This window comes from Planococcus citri, chromosome 1 (genome assembly GCF_950023065.1).
Source record: "Planococcus citri chromosome 1, ihPlaCitr1.1, whole genome shotgun sequence".
Lineage (NCBI taxonomy): Eukaryota > Metazoa > Arthropoda > Insecta > Hemiptera > Pseudococcidae > Planococcus > Planococcus citri.
In genome coordinates, this window is record NC_088677.1 from 41,644,288 (window position 1) to 41,660,908 (window position 16,621).

Consider the following 16,621-nt stretch of genomic DNA (forward strand, 5'->3'; position numbering starts at 1 on the left):
AGTGCAACTGCATATCACGTTATCACTATTCCGACCAATCAGAGATCAGCTACGTTTTAAAACGTAGCGCAGTTTTGTAGATCATCTACAAAACTCGGCTACGTTTTCAAAACGTAGCGCATTCAAAACGTAGCGTAGCGTTAGTGTGTGGTCCTACATATACCTCAATGAAACTAACTTCGCTACGCTACGTTTTAAAACATAGCGTAGCGCAAGTGTGTGACGGGCCTTAAAGTTGCATTTTTGCAGATGTCAACAAGAGCGCTCTCTACAATAATTTTCACTTCATTGTTCGCCCTTCTCCCGCTCACCTACGGCCTACTGCCTACTGGCAATTTCCCCGCGGTTTTTTAAATTCATTTTATTCATTTTTTTTAAATTTGAAATTTTGATTGTTAGTTTGTTACCTTACCTAGGTACATTATTTTCATTTTTAATCGCGCGCATTCGTTACTGTTTTCTTTTCTGCAATATTTGCATCATATTTCGTTTTGTTCCGGCATGGTTCCGGCCTCTGGCCTCCGGGTTTCCGGTTTTCATTATTGGATATTTTTATACCTAACTTTTAAATTTTATTTGTTTTAGGCCTAGTCTGCCTAGTCCTAATGCTACTTACTTCTACCCTACGCGTACGCTGCTTTCGAGTCCTTCGCACCTTCGCAATCGAAATGTTAACGACGTATACTACTAACCTACATTTTGTAGCAGTAGCATATTCTTCAATAAATCGTAAAACTTCAGATTTTTGCTTTTTTTGCTGGCATACCTAATTAATGCTAAGTGTTGAGTTTTGAAAAATAACATTTTCGGTAAATCAATGCGTGGGTACATTATTTTAAATTTTTAAAACATATAATCAAATCACACATACTTTTCATACGAAAGTTGTGCTCCTTCCTCATCGTCTTATTTTTTCCAGCACCGAGTCATAAGTAATCTATCTTTGAGAGCTGCAAACCAAACGATACATTTCTGATTTTAAACAACTATAGTTACCCATCTCATTTCATTTATTTCATTCTGAATGTTAATTTTATTGCAAATTTGAATCTAATCAGTAATATTATTTGTAATCTATAATCAATTTTCATTTACACGTGTACATACAATAACTAATAAGTTCGTACATATTTAATTTACCTACCTATACCTATACTTACGTTCACCAACTAGAAATTTGAAAAGGTTGAAATTTTATTTTTAATAAGATATGGTTTCCATCTTTTGGTTTTTGTAAGTTCAGTTAACTGCTATTGGAAAAATTTGACAGGACAAGCGAACAGCGGGATTGCGGAAAAAAGAACACTTCGAAGTTCACTCTACGTCTACTATCTAGAGTCAAGGAGAATCTACTCTTTGCTTTTACATGGAATGCTTAACTTGGTGTTGCAGAAAATTTTAAAATCTTCCAAGCATTTTTTCATAACCCGCTAGTGTTCAGTGATAGTATCTGACGCATCTGATGAAAGAAATTCCGGTGTCAATATACTTATCTCTTTCCTAAAATTACTGGTTTTACTGTAAATCCATCTCTACGAGACTCCTGTCCGGACTCCGGAGTTCTTGATTTTGGATCTGCACTTCGATCAGTGGAAATTATGACCGTTCTCAAGATCACGTTGATCGTAATTTTTGTTAATTCAAAATCGTCAAATTATTGATGATTCGATCAAATGTTGAACCCAACTCATTTTATAGTTACCTCTAGGTAAGAGATAATTATTTCTGCACTGTTTTGAAAAAAAAGAAAAGGCGAACAGACAAAATAGGCTGCGATGAAATCAGCAGACAGTGTATAAACTTTAATCTCAAATAAAGTCAGAATTGGAAAATACTTAATTGCATCGAATTAAATACGTACATGTATTAAGAATAGGAGCAAACATTTTGTTAGGCCAAAAAATAACCTATTTACGAGATCATATCACATCAGACATCACACGCTTGTAAAGCGCTCTCTCGTCAATATAAAATAAATACTTACGTCTACGTACTTGAAATTTATAAAATTCTAAAATAGGTAAAATAAAAAAAGTCAACAGCCGAAAACTGCAAAACGTATTTTCTGTTGATGTAGGTATTAGCCTACCGTTTTTATAGTATTTACAACTTTTTAAAAAATCATCACACGAAATGATACGATATTGCACATGTAAGAATTCAATAGCTAGGCTTATACTTTCAACGCTTTTTTTCTTCTTGTTGGTAATTACTAATTATCTTAGTTAAAAATATACGAGGAACATGAGTTGAAAATTAGATTGTCACGAATCAAATGATGATATCATATTATACCAATACCACCGAGTTTAACATTCGGTTTAAATGATTTTGCTGCAGAGTACATTGTACGAAAATATTGCTAGGGGTTCAAAACTTGGACCACGTGTGTTTAAGTGTTGCAAATTTGTACTATACAAATTACAAAAATACTTGAGATCGAAGATACCTATTAGGTACCTGCCTATTATATAAGTATAACTATTTTGTGGTTGATACGAATGAATACCGATAATTATGAATTATTATTATTGGGTAGGTATTGTACCTATGTTTATGTAATGTACCTCCCTAATAATATAAAACTACTCCTTACATACGATATATTTTACCAAATGTTAGGAGGTAGGTTTAGGCACAAAATTATTTTTGAACTATGCAAAAGGCCTGAAAAGTTTCTCCAGACTACAGTCGAGAATGACTTTCGTGACGATTTTTATTATGATGATAATGAATAATTTCAAATTGCCTACATTGCTACTTAATTTTATTAATTCGAAGAATTAAAATTTCATTCTGTATACGTGAAAAGTAAATCGTTCGCAGACAAATTACACACTTATATAGGTATGTCCACTGATTGATCTATGCGTTTTTGGGTATGAGTATGAGTTCATTCAATTATTTCTCGAAATATTTTCAAGTAGGTACCGTTTAAAAGCCGACGTTTATCTTGGTACGTAATACGTATTAATATTACGCTCGTATATGACTATATGTACGTGATAGCAAAGAAATCCATACGTTCAAACTTCAAACATTTATTTGAAGTTTCTATTACATTCAAGCCTAGATTCCAAGGCGTAATTAAACCACAATAGAATCTACCATCATATTAAATGAGCGATGAATGCAGTAAAAACTTAGATCTGATTTAGTAATCATTGATTTTATAACTTTTTGAGTGGAGTGGGAAAATGATTTGAAGATGGTCACGGGTAAGGCCAGGCAGAGGTGTCGAGAGTTTGAATAAGCGTGAAGCGGGGGAAGCGGTTCTAGAGCAGTTGTTCACATTCCCACGTTTTCTATTGGCCAAATAATCCCTCTCTTTTTCTTGTCTAACCAAAAATGCCATGATGATTGTAATGTTTCTGTTTTGTCGTAAAGTTAATTTAATTTGGTTAAATGTTATGAAATTCAGGAAAGTACGATGAATTCATGCTAAACTCATTCAAATATTGTAAAGAGTGCTGTGTGGCAGTGTGATGGTGTTATCTAATAAAAAACCGTAAAAATCCGTTATTGAAAATGTGATTTGTGCTCTGTTTACAAATTGTCTATTTTTGAAAAAATATTTTTCTGATGAATGGTGATTATTTGTGCGTTGATAATTTGAGTGTTTCAACTTCTCTATAATTTTTCATTTTTGTAAGTTTTCATTCAATTGTGCTCATTTTATTTTAACATTGATCGCGGTATAAAACTATAAAACCCAGAATCGATTAAAACCGGTTGACAAAAATTATCAACGTTATTTCTCCTATTTCGGTAGTGATAACAGATGTTTTCGCGAACTTCGTCGATTTTCATTATTTCAGCATAATTCAACCGAATATGTGGTATTTTCGCTGGTTATTTATTTTCCACGGTGGTAATGATTTACACGTTCACTATTTTTCTAAAAATCTTCCTGAAATGATTCATTTTCGAAATAAATTTGAGAAAATAGCTTTTAAAACCTAACACTCATTTGGATTTAATTGTCACACATTTCATTAACCGTCGTTTTGTGATACTTCCGTCGGTCCTTATGGGAGATGTTTTTAAACTGAGAGAAAAACAGAAAATCAAATGGAAAAGTTATATAAATGTTATCACTGATCAGTCATAACGTTCATCATTTGATCACTTGTGGGTAATGTAATTATTCGTATATATCACCCAATTTCGGTGTCACGATTCGTACGAAATTCCATTTCAAATCCTTTTCATAATTTTAATCTTACGAGATTTATTTTTTTATTTAGTGAGAAATTTACATGAAATGTAAATTAATATGAAGTTCTCTAAAACTGATGTTACAGGAGACATTTCGCTGGAACAAAAACATTTGTGATTTTTGAGAGAATCTAATCCTGGAATCCGCTAGAATCGAGACTAGATCGTTTGAAAGCGAAATCAATCAGGTATTTTAATATGCTATATTTATCATCTCGAAGGAACGTTGTTAATAACATGAATAATCTTTGATTATTAATGATCTTTATCATTTGAAAATATTCACATAAATTCGGTATTGTTCGAATTTAAGAAAAGATAATATATCGTGCTTCATTTCCTCTAGTCAGACTTCAAAAATACATACCTACATATGAGTAAGGATGAATAATATTACATTATGGAAATTCTACCTACTTTCGAGAACTAAATGATACATTTATTATAATAGTAATTTTGAATAGTCAGCTTGCTTGAGAACGTTCAACTTCCATTACCTTATTGACATTCTGTAAGATGCCGAAATCATTGTGAAATTTCAATTTTAAATGGCAAAAAAAAAACCATTTTATTTTTGATATGTGTCGATTCTGGGTGGGTTAGGTCTGTAAATTATCACTGTTAGCTGTCTTATAATGATTACAATTTTATTCAACATGATTACGCATAACTTTTCATATCATTCACTAATAATTGGAGTATATTTTCAGACACAATGAACGGAATTGCCGGCGAAATTGTGCGGCACATCTGAGCGGAAAAGAATTCACGAAATTGCTTTAAAAGAGAATGCCGCATCAATACGGGATGGCCTACAGTCTTCAGTATCGGAGTGGAGAACGTCGGCTCACCCGTGAAGCGATGGAACGATATTTGAGGGAGCGAAACGACATGGTCATCGTTATCCTGCACGCCAAAGTCGCTCAAAAATCGTACGGTAACGAAAAACGATTTTTTTGTCCACCTCCTTGTATCTATCTTAACGGAGAAGGCTGGCGTATGCGCCAAGAACAATTGAACCGAGACGGTGATCCTGAACATCCAACGCAGTTGTGCGCTTTCATCGGAATTGGTAACTCAGATCAGGATATGCAGCAATTGGACTTGAACAATGGAAAAACGTATTGCGCTGCCAAAACTTTATACATATCTGATTCAGACAAACGGAAACATTTCATGTTATCGGTAAAATTATTTTACAGTAATGGACACAGTATTGGATTTTTCAACAGTAAACGTATCAAAGTTATTTCAAAACCTTCTAAAAAGAAACAGTCGTTGAAAAACGCCGATCTGTGTATCGCCAGTGGAACCAAAGTAGCATTATTTAATAGATTACGCTCGCAGACAGTGAGCACGCGGTATTTGCACGTTGAAAATAATAATTTTCACGCCAGTTCTACCCAGTGGGGAGCGTTTACGATGTATCTTTTGGACGACGACGAAAGCGAAAGTGAGGAATTCGTTGTAAGGGATGGATACGTGCATTACGGTAGCACAGTAAAATTAGTTTGTAGCGATACCGGTATGACTTTACCGAGATTAATTATTCGAAAAGTGGACAAACAGATGGCATTACTTGAAGCCGACGATCCGGTCTCGCAATTGCATAAATGCGCATTTTACATGAAGGATACAGAACGCATGTACTTGTGTTTATCTCAAGAACGAATTATTCAATTTCAATCGACACCCTGTCCGACTGAAACGAACAAAGAAATGATCAATGACGGAGCTTGTTGGACCATAATTAGTACCGATAAAGCCGAGTATCAATTTTACGAAGGTATGGGTCCAGTCAAATCACCGGTCACTCCGGTACCCATCGTGAATAATTTGAATTTAAATGGTGGTGGCGAAGTAGCCATGTTAGAACTATCGGGGGAAAATTTCAGCCCTTATTTAAAAGTATGGTTCGGCGAAGTCGAATCGGAAACTATTTACCAGTGTCTGGAAAGTATGCTGTGCGTTGTACCAGACATATCTTCGTTCAGAGGAGAATGGTTATGGATCCGGCAACCTACGCAAGTTCCCATATCGTTGGTTCGAGATGATGGTATTATCTACGCTACTGGCCTCACATTTACTTATACTCCAGAAACTGTGCCTAGATCTTTATGTCCGCAACCCGACAATATCATCAGGCATAATCATTCAGATCGTATTAATGAAGATATCCATTGGCCTCAAAACGCAGGATTATAACGTTTATGTAAGGGCGTACAACGCCTAAATTTTAAATTTATCGATGGGATCAAAAATATAATCCGACGCGTTATCTTTAAAATGGATATTTTCTTTTCAAAAGTAAAGTGAGACTTTTTTTTTTATTGTTTTCTTGATGAAAGAACCCTTTCACTTTTGAATGCCTGTATTTATTTTTTCAAACTGCTGAATGTAGTTTTATTATTAACGAATGTAAAGCATTGAAATCCCATTCGATCCAAATGTATTTTATTATTTTCAAATTCCATGCTAGTCTTTTACAAATTGTACTTATTTATTCTGAACATATTTTTCGAGTGATGTTTTCATAAAAATTGTAAAAATATTTCTTATGTTTTTATATTACTTTTTTTTCATCGTTGATTTCGATTTGAAAGTATTTCGTATCGTGTACATCGAATCATATGTATTTTGTAATTGTAATCAATGGTATAATTTCAAGAGGACTTTAAAAATCTTGTTAGAGGAGTTTTGTTTTCTGTGATTTTTAATTACATAGGTAGTATTTATATGCCTGTAAGTTTTGTAGCATTCGATTTTCAATTATGTTCTCGTATTGAATTATTTACGCTTTTAAAGTGCCCGCCTGTAAACATATTAATCCCGGAGATTTTCAGGACAAGATATTTTTTTTCATTGTAGATAATTTTTTAATTTTGCATTTCTAACTAGAAACGTGTCATACTATTGTTAATGTGAGATTGTGTGTATAATGGGAAAATAAATAAATTTTTTCTATTCTACATACATCCGCTTATTTACTGCGCATTTGCTGCTCTAGGCATTTCTTTGCAGAGAATTGGAAACATTTTATGGTACAGTTCGTACGATATGTCTGATATAAATACCTATTGCATTTAGATACTGTAGGAATGTGGATTTTTTCAGAAAGATTAGGTACAAATGCGATAAAATTCTATGTTTTGAGTAAAGCTCTGATGTATTAATACTCGTAGGTACATATTAGTCTATTAATATGTTGACAAACGATTGATAATAACATGATTTAAATTATGACTGCCAATTCGCGCTAGATAAACATTTGCAATCGTTCGCATTCCCATTTTCTTACATATGTGCTGACAGGCCTGTCGGCTACCGGCGTTTAGAAGTGTACTGAGACTACTGCGAACAGTTCTCGTCTTTTTTCACTGTTGGGGAACCACGGCTACCAGGAGAGAAGCGGTTCCAAACAGGTGTTTACTTTCCCACGCTCTCTATTGGCTAGTAATCCCTCCCTTTTCCTCGTTATCCATGCTGAAAATACCATGATTCTGTTTAATTGACTCGATTTTGATGTAAAATTGAAAATGATTATCGTGCAAAAAACTGAATTCGTTGCGAAAATTATGCTTCCGTAATGCCGAGCAATTTTATAATCTTATCTAATGAATTTAGAAGGAACTGTCGCGATTATGATTGGTTTATAAATTGTGTTTCACGAAGTATTGCGTGAGATGCAAAAATTAAAATGTTAGAATTTTGGAAACTTCTGGTGGGATGTTCGTAATTCGTATACCTACATACGACTGGTTAAGATGCTCAATTTCGTGTTCTGTTGATTTCCTAAAAATTTTCACGTGTATTTTTGTATCAAGTGAATATCTTGAAACATTCCTAAATAATCCTAGTGATGATTTTAAAAATCACTTTTCAACTAGGTGATACCTACACGGCTACACGTAAATTTTTCCATTGAATTATAAAATGTTAAACGTTATTAATTCATTTTTAATATGATACTGCATGTACCTCTGTCCTCTACCTACCTATTGTCAATTGAATAAATTGTCTTATTTTTTAATTTTATTTTCAAGATCAATTTTGATATTTTCATGATAGGCCTATGATGTTTCATACACAATCGTGTTATTTTGAGAGAAAATGGATTGAAATGCTACAAAACTTCGTTTGGGAAAATTGCAGAGCTTAAATGGATTGGATTGGCCGATTGGCAAAGGCTAAGGGAGAGAGAATGGCATTAATTCTCTCAATCTTTCCCTCTTGTGTAGCGATTCTATTACTTTTTGCACAATGCACTCTACTAGAGACTTATCGAGACAGAGTATAGCGCAAAAGTATGGTGCGGGGTCGAATGAAAAATTCCTACCGAAGTCAAAATTGTAATTTTGTAATTATGAAGGAATTTCAACACCTAAATAGGTACATATTTTAGCACAGGCATTTCAACGCATTTTTCTTTCTATATAGAATCTCCACAAAAAATCACATTCTTGACTCGCGTAACAGAAGATTTAATCGACAGCTGCTAAATTTTCTGAGAGAATCTTCGAATCTAAAACTTGCCCCTAGAAGCTTTGTTGGAAGACGTATATGAAAATAATTTGGGATTAAATTTATAAATTTTTTTTAATAATTATGTAAGTACGCCGAGTTTTACAAAGTCGATGTAAATATATACACAAACATTTATTTACGCGTAAACGAAAACAACAATGTCCTCCAATTATTAAATAAATTAAAACAACGTAGTTCAATTACAAATTCGCATAACATTAAAAAAAATTAAATAATGATTTATCACACGAACACGATGGACGGACCTGTATTAATTTTCAAAACATGAATAATACAACAATACCATAAAATTTCGCAAAAAAAAAATTGATTAACAACCAATACAATGTAAGGTAATACCATTTAATGGAATGAAAAAAACATAATACTGTCATTCATAAACTTTGGGGGAAAAACGCGAGCATTACCGTAATAATAAATTTTGAAGGATTATGTAAGATTGACAATGCTTAAAATTACAAAATGTAAGTATGTGTTTTTCAAAAAATGAATTGATAATTAATCCCGAACGTTTTACAAAAAAAAAATGAATTGATAATCAAACGCGAATAAATAATTACGATAAGAAAACAATACTGATGTCAGTTAATACTACTTTAATATCACTTAATACGTAAACTTTTCTGCTTATTCATGTTGGTTAACATTAATGATATATAGGAAGTCAATAAATCGTCCATTTTATACCCCAAAGAAGTTTCGCATAGAAGCTTCGATCCTCTAACTAAATTACCAATCGTCATATGGAAATATGTATTACCCGAAGACCAATTTGAAATTCGAGTAAATGGATGCGTAACTAGAATTTCCTGTGAACAATAATTCGTGAAATTATACGTTCAATGTAACATTGCTGGGTACCAGGTAGGTAGTCACAAAAAATAAAAATAAAAAAACTTACTTTTGTTTGAGGATGAATTAAACTAACTCCGTGTTTATTAATCGCTATCAGTAATAATTCGGGGTAGTTAGGTTCAGTGGTTTGTTTTACTTCGAAGAAAGCCGAACCAAAAGTTGGCCATCGATAAATTACTTTTAGAAATGTTATTTTTGCGTCTTCAGGACTCATACCTATAAAAAAAAAAATTAAAAAAATGAATCGCGTCGTAAAATTATTTCATTTCAACCTGGGATAAAATATTCTCTACAGGTACGTATACATCGCTTATGAAAATAATTTCCGATTAGCTTTTGACGCCTTCAAAGAGAAGTGAAGAGGTCCAATTTAAGATCAGAAATCATATTTTTCCGTGAATTAAAAACAAGGATCCATCCAGAACTTTAGGAACCTACTAACCTGCATCTTGATTATACGACGCAATAATGGCTCTTTTCCATTCGGCAGAATTCTGCATTTTCAGTAAATCACCGGGGACTAATTCTCTCAGCATTTGACTGCCAAAAAAAAAGGGGGATATCGTAAGATTAATAATTTTAAAATTAAATCATATTTATCCTTCGATATAATATAAAACTTACGGAATAGCTTGTAACTCTTGTTTACTTTCACCGAATCGCACACGATACACGAGAGCAGCTAATCGAGCAGCTTCTTCTTTAGTGCATTTATGATACCCTGTAAAAAAAATTGATAAAATTACTCGATTTAGATAATTGTTTCAACTATTTTTTCCTCAAAATTTTCTTCAATTACCTCGTAATAATTTTGGTAACTCTTGATGAAAATGAAATATAAGATCAGCATTTCGATCTTTACCCGGTACGGTGTTGGTCCATAATTTTTTCATGAAAAATACTTGGTAAGTGAATTGAGGAGTAATTCCTGATAAAATATAAACATCCGCAAAAATTATAATTTAAATACGAATAAATAAAAAGTAAATAAGTGAAATACGTACCGTCTCGTGCCGGACGTGCTTTCTTAATCCAGTCAGTAAGATGTCTGACGAAATCAAAAAAGAAATCTCCTTCCGGAACAGATATGACTTTATCAGCTATTTTAACAAATAAACTGAAACCTTCGCAACTTCTCAAGTTCAAACGTTGAGCAATATTCGAGCAAAAATCTTTGGCTCTGGTAGAAGAATCCACTTCGAATGCCTAAACAAAGATCGTTATGTAGTCGAAATACCTTGAAACATTGAATAAGATGTGCAAATTAAATACTTTACCTCGTCGGTATCATCGGGAAAATACACTTTATGAAATATTTGGGTAGTTTTATGTTGAATTGCTTCCACTTCTACTTGATGAGGAGGATATTTTCTTTGGCCGTTCCTTAATGTTTTTTGTAACCGTTGCAATGAATCTTGAGATATCGGATGTCTTCTAGTTCGCAGAAATTGAGTCAATTCCTAAAAATACAAATAAAATTAATCAGAGCGACGAAATTTAAAAAAAATTCTCAGCAGTGAAAATGAAAATCAACCTTGAGTAATATCTGACTACAAGCGAATAACCCAGTAGCCAACCACATCAGTTCCCAGCCTCTTTCTTCGCTCAATCTATTTCGATTATCGGTCAACTGTCTCATGATCTGGCAATAAATTTCATCCCTCAGGATTTCCTAAAAATCACAAAATACATCGGCGGTAATTAAAAAATGAAATTCATGGAAGAGAAGATCATTACAGTAAAGAATTGACCAACGTGTTTCAATGGCCCCTCGAATATTTGATCGGTGTATTCATTTCCCATTCGCCGTTTAGCTGGTAAATCTCCCATATACTTTAAAATGGCGGTGAATGCAAAACATGCTTCTTCGGCAAGTTCTTCTTTGCCAATGAGTTTCTGTAATAATGGTTGTTTCATCGGTTCTCTGGTGTGTCTCCATAGGTCATCGCCGTTACCTCTTCTAGCTGACGTTAAAGTTAACGCTTTGGACATTGTTCTTTTAGGCGGAACTCTGTCAAAAAACACCGATTAACATTTCACGGAGAACATAAAAATTACAAAATATGCAAATTGATTGTGCGTATTTTGATCCCACTATCTATAGATACCTAAAATGATCGACAGCATAATCCATCAAGGTGTGAGGCTTTTCTCGCGTTTCTGTACCGTTAACATGATGAGCGTATAATCTTCTACCTTGATCTGCTGCTTCCAAGCTAAATAAGGCCTGAAATAAGAGAACATCGCGTGATTTCGGTTCTCAATTTTTAAATAAATCTTCGCTTCTTAATAAAAAAATTACCAATATATCATTCGGTGGTTTCGTCAATGTCGGTAACACATAAACTGTTTCTGCCGGAAAATCGCCTTTCTCGCTGGTTCTTTCACAGCGTCCAACACACCACCCAGAATTAATCACTGTTTCTCCGGTACTATCGTCTTCTAAAATTATTAAATCGCCTTTTCTGAACGATAAAAATGACGAGCCTTCACCTGTAGCAAGAAAACAATAAAATTATCTACACGTCCAGAACTTCTTCATCTTCAAATCACCTTGAGGGAAATCTCACCAGGAGTTTTATAATCCTGTAGCGCGATAACAAAGCTGGACCGTTTTTTCAATCCTTCTAAAAAGTATATCACAAGATCGCGAATATCTTCTGCATTTGGACTCTGAAAAGTGAATTCTTCTCCACGAACCGTAGATAATGTGAAAGTTTGCGTGAAAACTTTATTAGTTCTGAAAATTGAGCGATCAGTTTAATAAAATGCACGTCAATTCATTCGATTATTAGCACTAATATTTTAATTTTAACTGTAAGTTATCAAGTCAAAGAGAATTTGTATTTTTCAAAAGTGTAAGGTCAATGTGGATTTTTTTTTAAGACAACAAATAAATAAAAACTGATTGACCCGTTCAAAATCACATTACCTTGAGTTTTTATTTTGAAAACTAGTAAAAAAAATATATAAGTAAGTATATAGGTTTTTCAAACTGAATCAATTCATCAAGTCAAATTTCTTTGACTTACTTTTGACTAGCAACGGTAGTAATTTCAGGAAATGAAAGTTCTAGTAGCACTTGTTCTTGATCATCAACCACATATACACCAGTCCAATTCACCGCAATAATTACGTCATTTTTCGGAAGGTTTGGCCCTGCAAAAAATTTATTAGTCTTTTTGAGTAACATCGCGTATCACAATAATAACTCAACTTGACGCGAGCACTTGGCGACCAGACCTAATATGTAGTTCGTTTCATACCTGAATTTCTATACGCTTCGTAAAATCTTGAAAATAAAAGAGGCCATTTGAATTTCGCATAACTTACGATATCCTCTTTCACTCTAATCGATGGCACTTTATCCTTAAGGTAGTAACTCTGAAAATGTAGACGTGAGAAATTAGTTTGAAACACCAATAAGAGTTGGACGTTAAGGGGGGGGGGGCGAACATACTTTTTTATACGCTTGTTGAATTAAGGTGGCCCATCGATCTACCGATTTATCACCATTTGTTAATAAATAATCAGGAATATAATTCGGCAGCAGAGTGAGCAATCTCTCCATATTAATTTCACTACAAAATTCTATAAAGTATTGTTGAGCAGCAATCATGGCCAAATCATCTTCCTACAAATCAAATGCGCACTGGTCAGTAAATGAATAATACGTATGATATAAGATTTACAAATATTCCATTACTTTATCGCATCGATATTCGCCGAATTTCACGCCTCTTACGACTTGTTGATAAATTAAATTTGTTGCGACCTGATCTTCGGTAGGGTCGTGCCAAGGAGCAAATATTTCTTTTCGGAAAAACAATCTCCAAGGAGCGTTTCTCTCTTGAGCACCTTGTTCTTTAGCGTACTGCTCGCATTGCGAAATAGCATCCATAACGTGATCACCTCCACTTCCTAAGGATGAAACCTACAAAAGGATAGGTATTTCATAATTATGATGTCGTACTTTTCTTTAAGAAAATGTAGTTGAATCGATGCTTACTTTATCGAACAGGGCGATGTACAGAGAAAATCCAAATTGATCTTTCAATCCAATTTTATCAGATAATTGATTACAAAGTTCACGGGCTGTTGTAGCAGAATCCGCCAACAATGTTTTGGTATTTCCATCCATAAATGTTATAGGTAGCATGATAGGTTTTTTCGATTTTGTTGCCTATTATTACACAAATACATATGATAATATTTCAATTTCACATCTAAAATTTACGTGGCTAGTTGATATTTTTATTATTATAGGTACCTGTAATTCCAGCCAACTAGGAGGTTGATTACGTGTCCCATTGTTGAATGTACGCTTCAGTCTTTCCTCGCAATAAGGAGCATATCCTGGAGGGCCTTCACGAATAAATGCTCTCAGGTAATTGACGAATTTCTCGGAGGGAGCAAAACAACCCACACAAAGCGATAATAAGATCCATCCACGAGCATGAGATGATTTGGAGGGGTTGTTCGTTAATTGTTTACAGATTTGGCAGTAAACTTCATCCCTTCGTTACACACATCGTAAATAGAATAAAAATTAATGATTATTTCATTTTTTTTTTTCAATAATTACTCGTATTATCGTCTCTATTTTTAGAAAATTACAATACCTGAGTTCAGCTCTTAAGATTCCGTGTCCAATGATGAAATGTAATTTTTCCAAATTAGAAGTTGGCCTAGTGTCTAACCAAGATTGATAACTATCTGCAGTATATTCGTCATCTTGTAATTTTCTTCGCACATCTTCTCCCAATTTATTTTTACGTTTCAGGGTGAGAGATACTAATTTGTGGCGAATTGAACGAGGTTTACTTTTCAGAAATGTATCCTGGTGGAAAAATTGACCGAAACGCCAATTATAAAATTATAAACCTACTTTGAATGTGCAAGTTTCACAAACATTCCTACTTACAGGATCCATGCCCATCATTTGCGCTTCTTGAAATTCTTTACTTCTGATGAAATTTCTGCCCAACGTAGCTGTAACTTTGGACATTACTGACGTATTATCACGGTCCATCGTATGGTATCGTGGCTCAGATAAATCTCCGCAAAATCTGAGTATAGTGATCCATAATGCTTGAGCAGCCTGAAAAAATTGTCACAATTCAATCGCATTTTTTCTAATAGTCGATTCACGAGATAAATAGACTTTTTTCACTCATACATCTTCCGAATATGCCGAGCCCATTTTTTTAGTTACCTGAGCTGGTTTCATTTTTTAATTTATTTTTTTCAATTTTAGGCGAATTTTCGATAATTTGTTAGACTCATTTTCGTCTTACAAATTTTCGAAAATTGCGGATTCAATTTATTTTAACATAATATTTTCCCAATAAAGATCCTACACTATTCAGTTTTAAACTATTGCAGAGACATTTCAACACTTACCAGTTGGTCCCCTTGGGTATGTAGTGGTAAAAGAGGATGCTTCAATGGCTTTCTAGAATACTGATGGTTTATATTTCCTTGGAAATAAGTAGCAGCGTATTTTTGGAACTTGAATTCTGAAAGATCTTCGTCATCTTCGGGAGTGGTCTGCATGGGTGTGATTTCATCTTGTGGTTCATCTCCCCGATTAGGTAAATCCTAACATATTCAGAGGATATTTTTAATTAGAAATTTTACCGAAGAAGTCTAATCAACGAAATGAATAAATCATTACCATAAAGACGGAAGTTTGTCTAGATGGTAAGGGAGCTTCGCTACTGGAATCTGGTAGAAAATCAAACATGGCTTCTACCAATTTACTATCGTCTACTGGTTCGTCCTGTTTCTTGGCCGCGTCGTTGATTAAATTCTTTTTAATTTCCATTTGTCGTTTCTCTTCGACTTCGATTTCGTGCTCTTTGCGTTCCAGTTCTTTCAAACGTTCCTATTCATCAACATAAGAATTGGATAAGAAAATAACGCCCAAGAGAAGTTTTTTAAAACGTGAAAAAATTGAAATGAAAAATTACCCTATATTTTTGTTCGGCTATCTCCTTGGCTCTTTTATTACCGGCTTCTTTCAATTCTTTCTCTTCAATTTTCTTCAATTTCAACGCTTCAATTTGACTACGATATTCAAACTGAAAAAATAAACATGATAGAATCTGTGTATGTACTTCAACATTTTCAAGCGAAATTAATAAGAGTCTGGCTTACTTTAATTTTATTGAATTTCCGCTGAGCGATCACACGACGAACATGAGCTTGGATTTTAATAATGGCCCACATCTTCTTAGCGTACATTTTACGAATAAGATATCCTCTGGCTCTAGCTTGTAAGCCAACAATGTGACCTCTCAAATGCCTAAATCTGTGAGATAAAACTCGCGATCTGATTAAAGCTTGAAGCCTCATGTAACCGACTTTCATCTTTTGGTAGCGTCTTCGCTGAGCCCATCCTTTCCAGTATTTTTGAATGGTAATTGTGGCTGCTTTCAATCTCAGGTATCTACGATGAAAATTAAAATTGAAAAACGGTCGCTCCAAGTTTCGGAAGGAATTAAAATTTATTCACCTTCGTCGATAAACCCAGCCCTTTATGCATTTTTGTAATATTAATATATTTCGAGTCAACACCCTGTCTCTTTCTTGTTCTAAAAACAAATCGTGAGCATCTTTCAGAAATACTTTGGTACATCCTAATTGATAATCGGATTCTTGTCCAAGAACCACCTCGCAAATTTTTCGCGTTGCTAGCTTACAATCAGTCTGCGTGAAATAAAAATTATTGATGTGAGATTGCATTATCAAAACAAAACATAACTACAGATGCAAACAAAAAACCCACCTTATGGGATGGTTGAATTCCCGGAATCAAGAAACGATACCGTTCTACGAATTCCTTGAATCCGTGCCTAATTGGGTAACCTGCTCTTCGAATCCGTATGGTTTCCATCATACCTGAGTAACGCAGCTGTCGACAGCATAATGCTCGATCGAACATCTACATATTAAAATTATGAAGTTTGTGATTACAACTGCACATGAAAATTGCTAGAGT

General features: G+C 34.0%; 2 protein-coding genes across 6 annotated transcripts in view; one reads left to right on the forward strand and one right to left on the reverse strand.

Annotated features, from left to right (window-relative positions):
* Positions 1 to 3,317: 3,317 nt before the first annotated feature.
* Positions 3,318 to 7,187, forward strand: Su(H) (recombining binding protein suppressor of hairless). Of its 4 annotated transcripts, none has more exons than XM_065344915.1 (3): positions 3,319 to 3,648; positions 4,305 to 4,406; positions 4,929 to 7,187. In XM_065344915.1, the coding sequence occupies exon 3, from the start codon at positions 5,008 to 5,010 to the stop codon at positions 6,421 to 6,423; it is 1,416 nt and encodes a 471-aa protein (XP_065200987.1). In that variant the 5' UTR covers positions 3,319 to 3,648; positions 4,305 to 4,406; positions 4,929 to 5,007; the 3' UTR covers positions 6,424 to 7,187. The 4 variants fall into 4 exon arrangements, with proteins under 4 accessions (XP_065200990.1, XP_065200987.1, XP_065200988.1 ...); XM_065344916.1 differs by lacking the exon at positions 3,319 to 3,648 and adding an exon at positions 3,663 to 3,871; XM_065344917.1 differs by lacking the exon at positions 3,319 to 3,648 and adding an exon at positions 3,907 to 4,135.
* Positions 7,188 to 8,795: 1,608 nt separating this feature from the next.
* ck (myosin-VIIa ck) overlaps positions 8,796 to 16,621 on the reverse strand; it is a 30,380-nt gene continuing 22,554 nt past the window's right edge. For both annotated transcript variants that reach the window (XM_065344928.1, XM_065344927.1), the window contains exons 14-39: positions 16,409 to 16,564; positions 16,136 to 16,329; positions 15,778 to 16,069; positions 15,591 to 15,701; positions 15,296 to 15,505; positions 15,022 to 15,219; positions 14,543 to 14,719; positions 14,241 to 14,458; positions 13,889 to 14,135; positions 13,628 to 13,801; positions 13,325 to 13,552; positions 13,079 to 13,252; positions 12,885 to 13,002; positions 12,651 to 12,777; positions 12,189 to 12,358; positions 11,921 to 12,111; positions 11,727 to 11,845; positions 11,374 to 11,629; positions 11,153 to 11,290; positions 10,896 to 11,078; positions 10,623 to 10,824; positions 10,418 to 10,546; positions 10,243 to 10,339; positions 10,061 to 10,158; positions 9,665 to 9,834; positions 8,796 to 9,572 (exon numbers count right to left, since the gene is read on the reverse strand). In XM_065344928.1, the coding sequence (XP_065201000.1) occupies positions 9,366 to 9,572; positions 9,665 to 9,834; positions 10,061 to 10,158; positions 10,243 to 10,339; positions 10,418 to 10,546; positions 10,623 to 10,824; positions 10,896 to 11,078; positions 11,153 to 11,290; positions 11,374 to 11,629; positions 11,727 to 11,845; positions 11,921 to 12,111; positions 12,189 to 12,358; positions 12,651 to 12,777; positions 12,885 to 13,002; positions 13,079 to 13,252; positions 13,325 to 13,552; positions 13,628 to 13,801; positions 13,889 to 14,135; positions 14,241 to 14,458; positions 14,543 to 14,719; positions 15,022 to 15,219; positions 15,296 to 15,505; positions 15,591 to 15,701; positions 15,778 to 16,069; positions 16,136 to 16,329; positions 16,409 to 16,564 (4,584 nt within the window). In that variant the 3' untranslated portion in view covers positions 8,796 to 9,365. The remainder of the gene's footprint in view (positions 9,573 to 9,664; positions 9,835 to 10,060; positions 10,159 to 10,242; positions 10,340 to 10,417; positions 10,547 to 10,622; positions 10,825 to 10,895; positions 11,079 to 11,152; positions 11,291 to 11,373; positions 11,630 to 11,726; positions 11,846 to 11,920; positions 12,112 to 12,188; positions 12,359 to 12,650; positions 12,778 to 12,884; positions 13,003 to 13,078; positions 13,253 to 13,324; positions 13,553 to 13,627; positions 13,802 to 13,888; positions 14,136 to 14,240; positions 14,459 to 14,542; positions 14,720 to 15,021; positions 15,220 to 15,295; positions 15,506 to 15,590; positions 15,702 to 15,777; positions 16,070 to 16,135; positions 16,330 to 16,408; positions 16,565 to 16,621) is intronic.